The sequence below is a fragment of the Lichtheimia ornata genome, assembly GCF_029851405.1.
Source record: "Lichtheimia ornata isolate CBS 291.66 chromosome Unknown scaffold00056, whole genome shotgun sequence".
NCBI lineage: Eukaryota > Fungi > Mucoromycota > Mucoromycetes > Mucorales > Lichtheimiaceae > Lichtheimia > Lichtheimia ornata.
The window spans coordinates 156,480-174,077 of record NW_026695376.1 but is presented as its reverse complement, the minus strand read 5'-3'; the positions used below and the strand labels follow the sequence as shown (position 1 = coordinate 174,077).

Below are 17,598 nucleotides of genomic sequence, written 5' to 3'. Positions count from 1 at the left end.
ATTTCTTATGTAAGTCGACGGAGATATGATCAACAAGCCGTAGCTGTCAAAATTAAATTAAAAAAGAGTCTTTTGAGAGATTTAATAAGCATGTTTATTTGCGTCTCAGGCCTCAACAATGTAGAGTAAGGTGGTGGATGATGAAATACTGATATCAATTGCTGGTAAAGAGAGTAGCTTCAAGGCTGGGTATCCACTGGCATAAAGTTTCCAACAATGAGGGTCTACAAGGTTCGTATTGATTAGTGTACCCTGGTCCATCTTTTGATGCGAATCATTCTATCTAATCATACCGGGCTACATGGTACTATAAGTACAAAATCCAATCACTGATGCAAGTAAATCACTTACATGTTGAATTTATCACGCCGGATTGTAAAAGAAAAACAACATGATACAAGTGGTGCTCCTTTGCTTGACCGAGGCTGGATGAGACACGATGTTAGGACGGCCTTCTGGCACGGATCAAACGCAACGTTGCTGTATTTCTTTAAGAAAATGAGATGGTTAAACCTCACTTCGCAATCACAGAAAGCCAATGCTCTCTCACCTCCCAATAATTCACAGTCGAATCTTCTACCATCAATTCGTAGATGCAAAGTCGTCCCTAACGTCGTCGTTAATGTACGATAAAAGGATCCCATCACATAGAGAGAAAACTTACATCACGCAACTGCTCGACCGGGACATTGATCAAATCAGCAAACTCCTTGTTCCCTTTATATATCTCACCTGTCCTTCGCCATAGACAAGCTGGTACAGCCATAGCAGTAAAAACACGATCATAATCCTAAAGAGAATGACTCAATGAATATTCACTTTCATCCTTCCGATACTACTAATGCCTCCTTACTCATACCAACAAGAGTCGCTCAAATGCCTCTTCAACCAAAATCAAATCCACATCGGTTAATGCTTGAGCCACGTCACGAAATGCTGGTCGGAAGGCACCCATCACATTAAGGATACGTTGTCGACTACTCGGTGTCATGCTATAAAACAAAGGATACGTTAGTGAGAGAGAGAACTTGCTGAGAAAAGAGCGTTGTTGCCATACTGTTGATCCATGTATCGCTGTAACCGTGCGTATCCATTCACATAATTGTAAGGCTTGAGGATGCCTGCTTCGTATTTGGCATTGATCACTTCGTTGAGCTTGTCTTCAACCTTGCCATCATGTGGATCAGCAGCAATAAGATAAAACTGATCTTGTGTCGCCTTGTCATCTTCACTGTATGTATTTCGAAGCATGTTAATCCCATTGATTCATCACTCGAGGATAGTTTTGGTATACACACACTTTTTGTTCATGGCTAATGAGGATGTGTCTACCAAAGAAGAAATGAGTGATACACAATAACATATCCAGTTGCCCTTGGTTACCATTGTTTTTCTTGGATGTGCTTGATCGAGGCTCATCGTGACACATGTGGCCAATACTTCGCTTTATGCACCGCTGACATGGTCGACCTTGCCATAGCAACCATTAATAAGAGAGCCTATTACCCTTTTCCCCACCCCACCGTCTACCATACCTTCATCGCACGTCATGTGGGATCGTCGACAAAAGACGCAGGCTGAGAAGAGAAATGAGCACTAAGAAACACGTCGTACTTGGAATGGGTTGACTATTACACTACTTACCAAGCGAGACCTTCTTCCGCTTATGCTGCTTAATCTCTTGATCGGGAGTCATGGCATATGTGAAAGAGAAAGAGTGTACGCCCGTGGGAAGGGGGGATATTAGGAGTTTATCAGAAAAGGAAAAACGTGGGGAAGGTGTTTGTTGCAGCCCTTCACGAGACCATGGCGTGTGTGATGTCAGGTGATGCCATTCACAAAGAACATTGCAATTGAATAAATGAGCCTTTTATAGAGGATAAATGGGAAAAGCATGTGCGTAGTCTTTTAATTTAAAGGGTGCTCTCAGATTTGATTCGCTTTGTTGTCCTGGGAGTACTCATGCCTCGCTTACGGTCTTGTTCCTTGACAGAACCTGCGCTTGTGAACGTGGAATAAGGTTGAGAGCTGATAGCACTTGTGGGTATAGAGGAAGTGAACACTGGTTTTTTCCTTCGAGTCGATGGGAAGCTTGCACGTCCCTCATATCCATTCCAACGATTGTATGATCCAGAACCCCCATACTCAAATTCATCTTCATCAGAGCAATACTCTCCACCCCATCCGAGCTTTTCGTTCCTATTGCACAAGGTCAACTCTTGGATTTCATTCGCTGTGAATAACAAAAACTTACTTTTTGACAGCCCACACCTCGGCACCAGGACTATCCTTTAAACCATCTTCAACGGGGGCTTCTAGTCGCAGCACCTTGGAAACCCATGAACGTGATTCCTTATTCCAATCCGGTGTCTTGTGTACATAGACATCCTCGGGCAACTTCTCCAAAAAGGTGGTGATATTGGTTTTGTTCATGTTGCCCCAGCTGGATCGTTCGAGAGCATGTGTACAGTAGAGAAATGCTAATATAGCCATTCCATATTAGTACATCCTTGTTGTCTTCCATATCCTTTCCATACTCACCCTTAGCACGGGTCATTGCAACATATAAAAGTCGGCTACGATCATCCAAAAATCTCAGCATGCCACTTTTTTGAAGGGTATTAACCACTTACCATTCCTCCATTTCATCTGCTTTGGGATGTGGAATGATACCACCTTCGCAACCCATCACAAAGACGCACGGCCATTCGAGACCTATGCAGGTGTCAGTATAGTATTATGGTACGTTTGATCGATAGTTACCTTTGGCGCTGTGCATGGTAGTAATGGTCACTTTCTAAGTAGTAGTAAAGAGATATTGTCAGCTCTAGAAGCATTTTGAAAGAGCATAAAAAAACTTACACCATGGTCTGCTTTATCATGTTCTTGTGAGTTGCCAGCCAATGTCGTTGCTTCCAGGAATGCAGACACACGATCTTGATTTACCAAGCTAAGTGTTATATGATGCCATCAATGGATAAAGCAGAAATCGAATCATGCCTTTATACTTACAAGCCAGAGCTCAATCGGTCTTCAAGAGCATGTCCACGATCTTCATCCAACATACCCCCTTCTTGAATCTCTTCACCATCTTCAGACACGGTCACTTTGGGTGGATCAAAAGCCGACTTTGCAAACGTGATCAATTCACCAACGTTGCCCCATCGCGATTCGCCATCTTTATCAGGGTGTTGCGACGTCAAGTACTTTTCGTACTCGATTGCATCAATGATGTATTGCAACATTTCAGAAACCGGAGCCTAGATGCTATAGTTAGCAAAAGGTACATTGCTTGTGTCACACACGCACACACCTTTTCTTTCATCAAGCGCCGGATATCTTCAAATAGAGCAAGGAATTCACGTAGATTTTGCTTGACTTTGGAGGACACAGTCATGTTGAGATCAGGAGAGGGCTTGCTTGCCGTCAATTCACGCAAGACTTTGATGACATTCCATCCATTTCTTCGACTCAGCTGTTGCATCTTGTCAAGTGTGACCTCGCCAACACCACGTCTAGGCTTGTGAATGATGCGTTCGAATGCCTCAGTGTCATTGGGATTGTAAAAGAATCGTAGATACGCAAGGATGTCCTTGACTTCAGCACGTTCAAAGAACTTGACACCGCCCACCTATATAAAACAAAAGTATTATTGCATATCCATTCATATCCTCTGCTTCTTTTCTTACCACAATGTAAGGGATACCAATTGCATTCAATGCCTGTTCAATGCTTCGAGTCATAAAATTCATGCGAACAAGAATTGCGATATCCTTGTAGCTGATGAGACCGCCTGAATAGTCGACAACACGCTTCACTTCATCCGCCACACTATGAGCTTCCAACGTATCGCTCGTCATGCGTAATAACGATATGGGAACACCATCCGCATTGCCGGTGAAGAGTGATTTGGCGATCCGTTCCTTGTCTGCATACATGTATTGTATGAGCACACACTATCCATTTTTGCCTTTTGAATAACCGCTACTTGCCTAGATTGATCACCTGGAATGCTGCAGACAGGATACTTTTGGTGCTACGGTAGTTTTCCTCGAGGTTCTTGACCGTTGTCCCAGGAAAGTCGGCTTGCATCTTGTAAAAGTTCTCACGATCAGCACTTCTCCAACCAAAGATACTCTGATCCGGATCTATATCCACCGTAATAAACAATGAGTACATTTGCTGTAGCCTATAGCGGTAAAGATATTACCTCCCACAACAGTAAGGCCTTTGTCTTGACCAGCCATGTATTTGACGATATCGTATTGGACAACGTTGGTATCTTGGAACTGTGAAAAAGTGAAATGATCATCATCAGCCACCGTAATTGGATCTTGCCTAGACAACCTTTTCTTTACCTCATCCACCAGAACATGGGAATAAGATTTGAAGAGGTGAGGGAATCGTTTCAATAATTCACGGCCGTATAGCAGCAAGTTGTCAAAGTCCTAATTACCCCGTGCCGATAAGATGATGTAGACGTGTGCATAAGACCATATAAAACCTACCACAATATTATCTTCTTTCATCCGTTTCTCGTATGCACTAGGAAAGATCATCATTATTTCTCTCGCTCTTTACTCAACATCGAGCATGAGTACTTACGGGAACATGACACAATAGTCTCTCTTTTTGAAATCACCTTGATTCATGGCAACGTACTCATTCACCTCGATGCCTTTGTTCTTGGAAGTAGAAAACTCGTTGTAGAATGCATCTGTTGTACAACCCAATCATCAATAACAACCCCTTTCTTTCTCTCCCTCTCTTCCACCATCTCCATTACCAGCTTTCATCTTTTGCTTTGCAAATGAGCTGAGTTCCTTGAGTTCCTTGATCAACTTGCGAATCGTGTGTTTGCTATCATGGACACGGCATGCAATCAATCATTACTGCCCCCACCCCCCTTCCTGCTGGCTGTCCATCCATGCTTACCTTAGATCGGGATCAGCAATAGTAAAGTTATTTTTGACATTGATAAGACCGGCATGTTGACGTAAGATGCGTGCACAGATAGAATGAAACGTTCCCATAAGAAGTTGCTCGCTAAGCTCTCGACCCAGTAGCTCGTTGGATTCCAATCGAGTCTTCATTTCACGAGCAGCCTTGTTTGTAAATGTAACAACGACGATTTGTCTTGGATCGACATGCTTCTCAAGGACAAGCCAGGCAACGCGCGAGGTCAACACTATTCGAGTTGGTGTCAATGGAGGGGGGGGTGTGAATGTCATTACTTGTTTTCTATACCTCTTGTTTTTCCTGAACCTGGTCCAGCCAAGATCTGTAATGCTCGTGTGTCTGCACTGACGGCCTCGAGTTGTGCTGGATTGAGCTTTTTCATAAACGAGGACTCCATTGTTTTTGGCGTTGATAAAAGAGGAGTGAGGAAAGGGACAAGAAGTAAAATTGAGGACGCCAGTGGGCGTTTCACATCCCAAGAATGGATCACGAGAGAGAAAGAGAGAGCGTGTGTTGTTTTCAATACAATGATATGTTTATGACATTTGAATGCATAATGAAACCAATCAACTATTGGAAGATGTCAATCACGTGAATTTAGCTATTTGCCTGCTGGATCATTGCCTTCCAACAAGCAAGCTGCTACCTCGGCGTATGTAATCACCATTTCTCTCTCACACGCGTCTATCAGCAATGCATTTTGCATATCATGTCATGATGAGAATTCTCTCATCTGTGTCTTGTAGAGGGAGGATGAATGATTGATATGACACCAGCTTGTTTACATCAGAGAGATAGTAGTAGTAGATTGACACCTAAAAAGGTATCCCCAATATCCTTGATTCCACCATTCATTGGAATCATAATCAGAATACAAATGCAACCAAACTGAAACCAACCCACGTTGTTGTTAGGGAGTGTTTTCTTTTGTGTAGCCAACATTGAAAGAGGGACGTATTACAAATGACGATGATTATTGTAACGAGGCATTTGAAGCATTTGAAGCACAATGGAAGAGGAAGGGTGATGGAATGGTTTGCATACTACATTGACAGGGGAATGGGCTTTTCACATGACAACCTTGCATGAATGAAATAGATGAATTCTCATCAGCAAGTGAAATTGAGATTACAAATACGGGCGGCCACTTTTGGAAGTACCCATTTGTTTCTCCACACAAACGTCGTTTTTCCTTCTTTCTTTCTCCACGCATACATCCAAACACGCTCTCTCTCTCTCTCTCTCCCTCCTTCATATATGAATTATCTTGATCAATACGAGGACTTTTTGTTAAAGAATGCTTCACAAATTACTGGCATAGAAGCCTCCTTACGATCCCTTACATACATTCTCCCTGGTAACCAACCTTCCCCATATAACATACCCCACCCTGCAGTCCAAACTGTATAACTAACTACACTCTTTTACATAGGTCGATTCCACGATGCAGAATTCGCTTCCCAAGCAAGTATGTGTCTTGTTGTCAATGAACCCCATTTATTCCTTTGTTGACCATTGCCTATAGTATACGCAGCTTTGAATCTCTTGGGTCTCTACCACAATGCAATCTTGAGACGAGCAGCACACCACCATGCGAATGAAACCCAATCAGAGCACGAAGAATCTGCTTTCAACAAGTATATCAACTTTTGGTCAAGCCAATCACCTCTTCACAAGCGTTGTTCTGCGCTCTTGTCTGTTATTTCTTATACCCAAGTGCTTATGGAGATGGCAGTGTACAAAAAATGGGGTCAAAAGGCGCATTGGCGTTGGATTGGGGCACTGGAAGCCATCAAGTAAGTATAGATTGGGGTTACACTGCGTGGCGTATATTCAAGGAGTCGTATCAACCATGCGTGTGTATAGGACCGTATTACGACTTACGATCTTCAAGTTGACATCCAATCGCATGTGTCTGTATCCACCTCATTTACAACGTGACATTGATCCCGCCACACTGGAGCGTAATCGCTCAACATCCACGACCCCAGAGCGCTGGAAGGGTAAACGTTCAGGTGTGGAAATGCCTCGCATGGATGCGACAATCGAATTGGAAGGAGGCAACAATACTTTCAAAAGGAACAACATGGGAGGCATCCATCCACGACGCAAGTTTGCCGATGTCACCGATTATCTCATGTCCAAGGTGTTGACACCTGAAAAATTACGACGACCCGATCAAATGGTTCATATCATGAATGCCCTTGGTGCATCAGGTGAAGTCCTTTACATCCTTCGACCGCTGCTCTATGGTAAGTAAAAGGTGGTTGTGATGACAACATTGATGGTATCCATGGTAACTAAAAAGTGGATCATGATCAGTGCTTGCGGTGCTCAAATATGGACGTTTATCCTGGAAACCATGGTTACTCTCCTTGGCCATTGAAGTCATGTCCCAAACAATGGTACGTCAAGCTTTTGAGCCTCCACATGGTGGTCGATCCAATATGATGCCATTGGAAAAGCAAGAATACGCTCGTCGTTTGAAGCTACTTTGGCTCAACCTCTTGCGAGGTGCATTCTATATCCGTATTACCAGGTAAGAGAGAGAAAGGAATATAGATGGATCAATTGGATGGATCAATTAATACACAAATGTGATTCCATAGACCACGTTTGGAACGATTCTGCAATTCGGTGGAGAACAAGCCTGTGTTATCACTTGTATCAGGTAAAAAGTCAAATCACTATACACACAACGCGACCCTTTGCTAATCAGCCATATCTTTGATAGGCATTCTTCGCGATTACTTGCCTTTGTGGGAGAACATCTACTTTTACACGTCATCTTCTTAATCACCCAACCGCCTATTTTCATTCCACGTTTCCTGTTAGCTCAGTACACAACAACAATGGAACATATAAATCATGCCCTGTATTTATGTAATTGCTTTGTGAGGGTTGTTGGGATGCTTTGCGGGGTTTATTAGTGGCTCAATGTACGTTGCCTGGCAACCTGGTGCTTTATGCCTACAAGGTGAATGATCTTTTGAGAATTTTCTTTTAACCTTGCGAACGAACCTCGTAGTAGACCATGATGAAAAAACCGTGACTATCGTTATATAATAACATTTGTTGTGCTACCGCCCAACCCCACCATGCTATGCTAATTTGAAACCTTCCAAGCGATATAACATGTATGTTGGGTTCGTGATCCACCAACTTGGTTTAGCAAGTGAACATATACATCGCCGGTGAAAATTGGGTTGCCCCTCTCAAGTCTATTACGTAGGTCAATTTCCTTCATTGGTTTCAGTAGAAGCGGAGATCAACCTTGTCTCTCGGCATTTTCAAGATCTGTGTGTCCCAGCGTTATCTTTTTTTTGTGGGGCAACACTAACAGCACCATCATTCGTACCAGTGGCTCGCACAATAATTATTACGATGGTGAAACAACGATGTATAGTGGTATTGCTATGACACCAACGAGTAAATGGCTATCAAAGAAACCTTCTCAATGGCGCTGCTTCTATTATCTAGCCATGCCTTATGCATATCATTTCCTTTCCTGATACATTGCCTCATTCTTTCCCTCCCGTTGATGGGTATTTGTTTATCGCCACATGCCCAGACATTTCTAATGTGTAGTGTTCTTGCTTGCCCTTTTCATCAAGTTTGCATATATCGGAGCTTTGTCTATGATTCATTTCTTTAGCCAAGACGGCGCTCTAAAAGTAATGAGTCTTATGTGCTGCTGAAACCCGAGAGAATGCAGCAATTCAAAGTTTGGAACCAATAGGAAGATTAGTTTTGAAGAACAATTCTATATGAAAGCTTATTACTGGAGAGCAACAAGGACCTTTGAACAAGAAATTAAAGACACAAAGGGAGAGAGGATGCAAAAAGTAGTCCAAGTGAGTGTCAAGACCAGCTGTGCTATTCTTCTTTTTCGGAATAAGAAGACTCCTACAACATTTTTGGTCATGGATTCCCCAAGTAACTGATGGGCCATGTTGCATGGCCCCTTTCACGTCACTTTGGGCACAGTAGTCTGTGTACAATTGTGTGCGTGTGCGTGTGTGTGTACCTGAGAGAAAGAGAGGGAACAGCGGCAGAAAGAGAAACAAGGGAAAGTGTCCGAAAATAGAATAGGCCGCTGTGGATGGTTTATGATGATGAAAGGAACCACCAGGAAGAGCTGAGCAATGACACACAACCACATCGGTGAGCTGGGAACATCGTATCGGCTGTGTCTGAAAAAATCTAAAAGTGGTTACACAAGACACATAAACAAGATGTGTTTGTGTGTGTGTATATACCAATACCTAACGCTTCTTTTCCGTTTTCTTTTTCTCCCTTTTCTCCCTTACCCCTATGATCTGCTTTTTATCAACGCAATGACGCTGCTTGTCAAAAACCGACGACCTTCTCGATTGTTTTCTTGGATATCGCAAATTGCTCGCAGGGCGAGTGATGCAACTTCCATAAACACCACCAACAATGTCGTCGAACAGTGTCCTCCTTCCAACATTGCCCCACCTCGACGCTCAACCACTATATGCTGCGAACGTACACCATCAGCTAGTCCAAGTGATACCTTGTCAACGGCATCCTCTATTCATCCAAAGGAGTTCCTGAATGATGATTGTAATAACAACAACAACAATAACGACATGTCTCAATCATGCCATACACGTAGTAGATCTTGTCATGAGAGCTATAGTCGTCGTCAAAACCAACATCAGCCTTTATATGCAAGCAGTGAGCATGACGAGGATGAAGATGACATGGATGATAGTGACGGATCTACAATTATTGGCACGACCCTACGACGACCGGCATCGGTGTTTTCATTGCCGACCACATCCAGCCATCCATACAATGCTAATCGACATAGCAGTGATCCTGCACCACCACGTCTTCGATTATCATGCGATCTCGAATTGATGCGACTTACACCACCACCACCCTCAGCATCATCTAAACGCCATACTGGATGGCCTAGAGCTGATCGAATGATCATAAGACATGAATTAATCCGGTTGGCATTGAATGGGTAAGGAAAAAAAAAGAGAGCCAATATCAACATTGTGAATATACCCGGTTAATTCGGATGAATGTAGATTGTACTACAGCCCGGTAGATTTGACAGATGGTTGTCGTATACTCCATGTGGGGTAAGTGGTCCCAAAAAAAAGAGCGTGGGAAGCAAAGACGAATTAACACTGAGATTTGTTTTATAGGTGCGGCGATGGTTCATGGTGTATCGATATGGCAAAAAAGCACAAGAGGTGCACAGTGATTGGCATTGATGATCATGACGTGATCGATCGCAACAAGACCCTCCCGGACAACTTTGAGTTTATGCTTGCAGATAAAAACTTGTTGCATGCACTACGTCAATTGCCAGATGGCAAGTTTGATTTTATCTTTGCAAGGTTCTTGATATTCTCGTGTACACCGGATTTGTATCGTGAAATGATTCAAGAATGCTGGCGCCTTTGCAAACGCCGAGGTTTTGTCGAAATGATGGAACTCGATATGCAAATGTATGGCAACCCACTGGTGGGACCACTCACCCAAATGCTAAATTCACAAGGTAAAGCCCATCCTATGATTATGAATTGCTTTGATTGCTAACTCTATTTTCAATCATAGTCATCCGCCGTATGCAACAACGTGGATCCGATCCCCACTTTGCCCGCCACCTTCAAGACTTTTTCTTCTTTCATGAACTTGTCGAGCAAATGCATCAAGGCCATGGTGATGCCTATCATGCGAAATACACATCCTTACCTTTGGGTGTATGGGGTGGTCGTATTGGTGTCATGTTTCGAGATGATCTACATGATTTGATTGAAGCTGTTCATGCAAACGATGACGAGCCCTGTTATGATCCATGGACCGATCAACGCCTTGAAGCCATGTTGGATCGGGTGGATGAAGAACTTGAAACGCATTGGGCGTTTATGAACCTGCATCATGCCTATGCACAGCGGATGTGATGATGAACAATCTTGTAGTTATATTGTATCGTATACCCTCTCCCTTTTTGTACATCTATACTTTTTTCTCTTCTTTTTTCTAATCTAGTAGTATTTCTCTTTGGATAAACTTATCAACGTAATGCCTTTTTTCTTTCTCAGTGCACGGTGTGTGTGTGTGTGTACGCATTACCAATCCAATGCATCGATTCATCTGAAATGAGCGGAGTGTCGAAGTAAAAATCCCACGGTCCACTCTTTTTCTTTTCTCTGCGAACCTTAGCGAGGCCCTGACACCTTCTTTTCTTCTTTACTCTCTCTTTTTTTCCCTACTATACACAACAACAACATACACCTATCATCATGACTCAAGCAGTGTTATCGGTTGATCCCCCATGCCTGTGGAAGCCCTCAAACCCAGAAAATACAGAGATGGAACGCTTCCGTAAGCATGTGAATTCACGGTTTAATCTTTCACTTGGTAAGTAAAACAAAAGGGAGAGAAAAAAGGTGAAGCATGTGATATACAAAGGATGCTAAACATGTATAATAAGAGGATTACCAGGCCCTTTGGCGGTGGTCTACAAGCTCGGTGTGTGATTTTTGGTCCACGGTGTGGGATTATACCAATGTGATATCATCTACGCGTGCAACTCAAGTCCTTGACACCAACGTGCCTATGGATGAGGTTCCAGAATGGTTCAAAGGAGCACGTCTCAACTTTGCCGAAAACTTGTTGTGGTGCCGTGACCCAGAGCGTATCGCCATTAAGGCCACTGGTGAAGGACAATCATCTGTGCGCAATATCAGCTATGCTGAGTTGTATGACCAAGTACGATTGTGTGCAACAGCCATGAAACAAGCAGGTGTAGGTGTGGGTGATCGTGTGGCTGCCTATATTCCCAATTGCCCTGAGGCAGTTATTGCCATGCTTGCTGCTACCAGCTTGGGTGCTATTTGGAGTTCGACATCCCCCGATTTTGGTACCACAGGTGTGCTCGATCGATTTGCACAAATCAAGCCAAAGTTGCTCATCTCCGTCAACGGCGTTGTATACAATGGTAAACGCCTTGATCATCTTGCCAAGGTGAAACCTGTTGTGGAAGGTCTCAAGGATTCTGTTACCAAGGTGGTGATGATTCCCTTTGTCAAGGATATGCCCTCTGAATTGGAAGGATCGGTTGCCTGGGATGATTTCTTAAATGTCAAGGATACCGCTCCCAAGGAGATTGAATTTGAACAATTGCCATTCAACCACCCCGCATTCATCTTGTTCAGCTCTGGTACCACTGGTTTGCCAAAGTGTATTGTTCATTCAGGATCAGGTCTATTGTTGCAATTGAAGAAGGAGCATGTCATTCATGGCGACATGAAGCCTGATGATGTCTTTTTCTATTACACCACCACCGGCTGGATGATGTGGAATTGGCTCATGGCTGGCCTTGCTGTTGGATGCACCATTGTACTATGGGATGGAAGTCCATTCAAGCCTGCACCCATCTCATTGTGGAAAATGGTTGATGATCTTGGGTAAATGAAAAAAGATGGGTTGGCAAAGAAAAGGTTGATATTGATCTTGTTTTTCATATTACTGTATATAGCATTACCCACTTTGGTACATCAGCCAAGTATTTGCAAGCGCTTCAAGATGCCAAGGTTCATCCTAGTAAGCATGACCCATCATAATGGAGACTTCTTACTCATTCATTTTTGTAGAGGATGAATGCAAGCTAGATACATTGAAAGCCATCTATTCAACCGCTTCACCACTCAAGCCTGAAAGCTTCGAGTTTTGCTATGAGCACATCAAGAGCGATATGGTATTGGGCAGCATCACCGGAGGCACCGATATTTGCTCCTTGTTTGGAGCCCACAATACAGCTCTACCAGTATATCGTGGAGAGATCCAATGTCTTGGTCTTGGTATGAAGATCGAATCATGGAAGGATAGCAGTAAGTACAAAGAAATTCATGCATCATGATATGTGTGTAACTAATCAATGTCATTAGACACACCCGTATTTGCGGAGTCAGGTGATTTGGTATGCACAGTACCCTTCCCATGCATGCCGGTGTATATGTATGGTGACGATGAAGCACGATCCAAATACAAGAACGCATACTTTGGCATGTATGATCATGTATGGTACCATGGTGATTATGTATGGCTCAACCCACGCACTGGTGGTGTGGTCATGTTGGGTCGTTCGGATGGCACTCTCAACCCAAGCGGTGTGCGCTTCGGTAGTGCTGAAATCTATAATGTCGTTGACCGCTTTGAAGATATCGAAGACACTCTTTGCGTTGGACAAAAGATGAAGGACCAAGATGATGAGCGTGTTGTCCTCTTTTGCAAAATGAAGGAGGGCAAGGAATTGAACGATGACTTGATCAAGACCATCAAGACCAAAATCCGTGCCGAATTGAGTCCACGACATGTACCAGCCTTTGTGCTACCCATTGCTGACATTCCTGTAAGTAGCCATCTGACCTATGCGGAAAGGGAGGGTAATGGATGGGTAATCTAATGAAACATGTTTTGCACATTATAGTATACAATCAATGGAAAGAAGGTCGAGGTGGCTGTCAAGAAGATAATATCCGGACAAAAGGTGACTCCCACTGGCACATTGGCCAACCCAGAGTCACTTGAGCTTTACTATGATATTCCTGCGCTGGTCCAGTAAACATTCCACTTACTACATTTTGAATTACACGCATACGGTTGATCAACAACTAATAGCACTGGTTGCTGTATGAACCAACTTTTTATATAAACTTGCTGTTGTATATTTCGCAAAAACAAAAATTCAATTACTAGTGGCCCTTGTTGCTCGCTTCACTTGTAGACTTTTGATTTCTTATTGAATGGCTTGATATGATGCCTATGGAGTAACGATCTTACAATAAGCTTACACATTTATGCAACCACTTGTAGTATCCATCTTTACAGGAACCGGTACCCTTTCCTACCCATCTTTGTAGTAGGAGACTACCTCTGTAATAAGCTGCCCTGAAACAAATGTCCACAAACGGCAGCAAAAATTGATGGTTATTTCACAAACTGCCATCTAATGATCCATTCCTCCCATCATCTTTGGTTCCCCAATCCAATGCATATGAACGATTGTCCTGTTCAGCCCATCATTCCCATCATTCAAGTTTCTTGATCCGAGAGGATTTGATTGAGCAATGCTCACACAAAGAAGTATACCTTGATTTCCCGTTCTTTCACTTCCAGCTTCGTGCCTCTTTCTCCCATTCTCGATTGTTGGGCATTTCAAGTACAATTATCACCTGCAAACGATTGTCCTGCTTCAACCCATCATGGCAATCCTACAACTCTCTTGATTCGATTGCCTTTGACTGAATGGCAACTCCATGGCGTGTGCACCCCACTACGACACCCGCGTTTCTATGGCACTACAGCTTCTCTTGTACACTCCTCTACCACAACCAATCGTAGCAGCGTTCATTCCAGCAGTTGCTATTAGCGATGTCTTTATTCATCGTCTCAAGCAGATAGCCATTGTATAGAAGCAGCTTTATTTACGTGTAGCAACTTGCTCCAATACATACGACTTCTTATGGACATATGGATATGGGATATGGATATTGGTTTGGCATATGGGATGGAATGGATTGGGTATATACAACGTGTGGAAAAAGAGCCTTTGTTCTTAAGTATCCCTTGTCAACTTGAGCTTGATGCCATCATCTTGAACGATAAGGTGCTTCCAATTCTCATACCTTACACGCTTTTCCATGCAGCAACAATCATCATCATCCAACTCCATGTTTTCACAATCACCCACAAGATAGAAGCTTTGCAAATCGACGTATCTCCTCCCCCATAGAAGCAAGTCGTTGTCCCTCTCAAGCTATCTCTTTTGAACGATGTTGGATTAAAAGGGCTACTTTAGCAGATAGACATTGCGTTGCCAATCATTTCTAAGTTTTCATAGTGTTGCAGCGAGCAATAAAAAGGTAGTACCGTGTTAAGGTACGTCAGGGAGAAAGGCCTATCACCTACAATAACCTTCGATCGCTTGTTGCTTGCCAATGACGCGACGACAACTACGGCATATGTACCAGCCATTTGACGTCAACCATATTGTAAAGAACATGAAAAGCATTATGCAATGATAGGCGTTTACGTCCAAAGAACAAGTGTTATGCACAACTTGCGTTCCACCAATTGAATTGGTTATGTGTGTCACGTCAATACTCCACGTTGTTCTATTCTTGTACACCCGTTCTATATACTTACACGAAAGAAGCGCATCCTAAGAATACATTTCCGATCCAACACTGTCAACGTTGTGCTATAACTTGAATACAGCCCTCTACCATATGCAATAACAGTAAACATGGGTCATCAAGGTCACGAATCATCCACTACAGCTGATTTTTAGCACACGGGTGTGAAGCATGTTGCAGTCATTTTCGCACGGTCGGCTTGCAGCATCGGGTATAATTGCTCCTCGGAACACTTTATGACAGCGCATATGCAGGAGAATTGGGGGAAATTATACGTGCGCCCAACGCCTTGAATACAAATACATCGATTGACACGCTGTTCCTTTTTCTCATGGTTGATGTTTTTTGTGTACGTGTGTCAAGGAAATGATGAATAAAGGGAACAAAAGAAGCTGGTCTTCTTTCCTCGGATCATTGTCCCTTTAGTTGCAAATGTGGTTGGAGTTGAAGTTGGAGCGGGTTTCAAAACTCAAATCTTCATGTGCTGATCTTCTTGACCGGAGCACATCGGGTAGTTCCCCACACAACCTCCCCGCTTGAAGCACATGCCTACACTAATGGCTCATGACCACCGCTCATCTCAACCTGTCAATGATAAGTAGTACTATACATACATTCAACAAGTTGTTAATCATTCATTGCCAACATCAATATGGGTATGTTGTATATGCTTGTGTGTGTTCGTATATGAGGTGTGGAAAGCGTGCAATAATAATGCACAGACGGGGTGTACCAAAAAGAGCAACCTTGCTTGAAAGGGCCCCGGCTCTTCGAAAAAAAGTCGGACCAGAGTCATAGACCAAGGTAGCCCAGCCAGTCGGGTTGTGTGAAAAATGCATAAATTTAGACATGGTGCGCGTCAGTCATTTGGTTTCGTCTCTTTTCCTTTCTTTAACAAAAAACATGGGTATCCTCGATATTGTTCCTGCTGGCGTCGTCACTGGCGACAACATGCGCAAGCTTTTCGCTTACGGTACGTTTATCTTGGCAGCTATGGACTTGTTGCATAAGCTCATCAACGTAAATTTACAGCTCGTGAGCACAACTTTGCCATCCCTGCCATCAACTGCACCTCCACCAGGTAAACACGCGTACAAATACAGCTGACACGGCATGCATTTCGAAAACTGACATAATCAACAGCACCATCAACGCTGCTCTTGAGGCTGCTCGTGACATCAACTCCCCCATCATTATTCAATTCTCCAACGGTGGTGCCGCTTACATTGCTGGTAAGGGCTTGAGCAACAAGAACCAAGAAGCCTCCATCATTGGTGCTGTTGCTGGTGCTCAGGTACGTTTAGTATAAATTTATTACTGCTTCCATTTTTTTACTCATATGTAAAACCTATAGTACGTTCGTGCTGTTGCCAAGGCCTATGGTATCCCTGTTGTTATTCACTCTGATCACTGTGCCAAGAAGCTTCTTCCTTGGTTCGATGGTATGCTTGCTGCTGATGAGGAATACTTCAAGGCCCATCAAGAGCCCCTCTTCTCTTCCCACATGCTTGATTTGTCCGAAGAGCCCAAGGAAGAGAACATTGAGATCTGCCTCAAGTACTTGAAGCGCATGGCACCCATTGGTTGCTTGCTTGAGATGGAGATTGGTATCACTGGTGGTGAAGAGGATGGTGTCAACAACGAGGGTGTTGACAATGCTGCCTTGTACACTCAACCTGAGGACATTTGGGATATCTACAAGGCCTTCTCTGAAGTCACTGATTTGTTCTCTATTGCTGCTGGTTTCGGTAACGTGCACGGTGTGTATGCTCCTGGCAACGTTCGTCTCCACCCTGAACTTCTTGGCAAGCATCAAGCTTACGTCAAGGAACAACTTGGTGACAAGTGTGATCTTCCCAAGCCTGTCTTTTTCGTGTTCCACGGTGGCTCTGGTTCCAACGAAGATGAAATCAAGACCGCTGTCGAAAACGGTGTTGTCAAGATGAACGTTGATACCGACACTCAATGGGCCTACTGGGATGGTCTTAAGAACTACTATGAGGGCAAGAAGGAATACCTTCAAACCCAAGTTGGTAACCCCGATGGCCCTGGTAAGCCCAACAAGAAGTACTACGACCCCCGTGTCTTCATCCGTGAAGCTGAAAAGTCCATGGCCAAGCGTGTTCAACAAGCATGCAAGGATTTGGGCAATGTCAACACTTTGTAAAATACCCTAACAACCCACATCCCATCCTCCTAAAAACTAATCACATCGACGCACACACACATGCCCCCGATCCTCAAACTAAAAAGGAAAAGCATAAAACCTTGCTTTGTTGCCAAAACATACATGCCGCATGACCACTCTCTTTGCTGGGTTACACTTTTTTTTCGCTGTGGATGAGGGTAATGGACACATACATATAAAAGGAGGATGATTGGGGCGGAAAGCTTGTACGTGAGAGAAAAAAAAATTCAAGGGGTGTATAGAGAGGAGAAGAAGAAAAGAGAATGT

The 17,598-nt window shown here is 43.5% G+C and overlaps 6 protein-coding genes across 6 annotated transcripts; 4 read left to right on the top strand and 2 right to left on the bottom strand.

Moving 5' to 3' along the window:
- Positions 1–347: 347 nt before the first annotated feature.
- Positions 348–1,696, bottom strand: O0I10_009554 (uncharacterized protein; the record flags this gene model as incomplete). The annotated part of the gene is made up of 9 exons (XM_058489542.1): positions 348–488; positions 551–607; positions 665–790; positions 860–992; positions 1,058–1,231; positions 1,301–1,328; positions 1,384–1,470; positions 1,536–1,577; positions 1,645–1,696. The coding sequence occupies 9 exons, from the start codon at positions 1,694–1,696 to the stop codon at positions 348–350; spliced, it is 840 nt and encodes a 279-aa protein (XP_058339744.1).
- Positions 1,697–1,913: 217 nt separating this feature from the next.
- Positions 1,914–5,356, bottom strand: O0I10_009553 (uncharacterized protein; the record flags this gene model as incomplete). Its single annotated transcript, XM_058489541.1, has 17 exons — positions 1,914–2,199; positions 2,255–2,480; positions 2,542–2,576; positions 2,634–2,715; positions 2,764–2,797; positions 2,863–2,950; positions 3,013–3,260; positions 3,314–3,631; positions 3,690–3,928; positions 3,993–4,148; positions 4,211–4,289; positions 4,359–4,448; positions 4,509–4,545; positions 4,606–4,717; positions 4,787–4,860; positions 4,936–5,188; positions 5,248–5,356. 17 exons carry the CDS (start codon positions 5,354–5,356, stop codon positions 1,914–1,916), a joined length of 2,466 nt encoding a protein of 821 aa, XP_058339743.1.
- Positions 5,357–6,216: 860 nt separating this feature from the next.
- Positions 6,217–7,755, top strand: O0I10_009552 (uncharacterized protein; the record flags this gene model as incomplete). The annotated part of the gene is made up of 7 exons (XM_058489540.1): positions 6,217–6,316; positions 6,392–6,427; positions 6,485–6,755; positions 6,826–7,211; positions 7,282–7,498; positions 7,569–7,630; positions 7,694–7,755. 7 exons carry the CDS (start codon positions 6,217–6,219, stop codon positions 7,753–7,755), a joined length of 1,134 nt encoding a protein of 377 aa, XP_058339742.1.
- Positions 7,756–9,296: 1,541 nt separating this feature from the next.
- O0I10_009551 (uncharacterized protein) lies at positions 9,297–10,904 on the top strand (the record flags this gene model as incomplete). Its single annotated transcript, XM_058489539.1, has 4 exons — positions 9,297–9,955; positions 10,023–10,076; positions 10,143–10,498; positions 10,558–10,904. 4 exons carry the CDS (start codon positions 9,297–9,299, stop codon positions 10,902–10,904), a joined length of 1,416 nt encoding a protein of 471 aa, XP_058339741.1.
- A 342-nt stretch (positions 10,905–11,246) lies between these two features.
- On the top strand, positions 11,247–13,570 carry O0I10_009550 (acetoacetate-CoA ligase; the record flags this gene model as incomplete). The annotated part of the gene is made up of 6 exons (XM_058489538.1): positions 11,247–11,364; positions 11,438–12,413; positions 12,485–12,549; positions 12,600–12,836; positions 12,894–13,357; positions 13,436–13,570. The coding sequence occupies 6 exons, from the start codon at positions 11,247–11,249 to the stop codon at positions 13,568–13,570; spliced, it is 1,995 nt and encodes a 664-aa protein (XP_058339740.1).
- A 2,476-nt stretch (positions 13,571–16,046) lies between these two features.
- Positions 16,047–17,310, top strand: O0I10_009549 (fructose-bisphosphate aldolase, class II; the record flags this gene model as incomplete). The annotated part of the gene is made up of 4 exons (XM_058489537.1): positions 16,047–16,116; positions 16,176–16,224; positions 16,287–16,437; positions 16,498–17,310. The coding sequence occupies 4 exons, from the start codon at positions 16,047–16,049 to the stop codon at positions 17,308–17,310; spliced, it is 1,083 nt and encodes a 360-aa protein (XP_058339739.1).
- Positions 17,311–17,598: the final 288 nt, after the last annotated feature.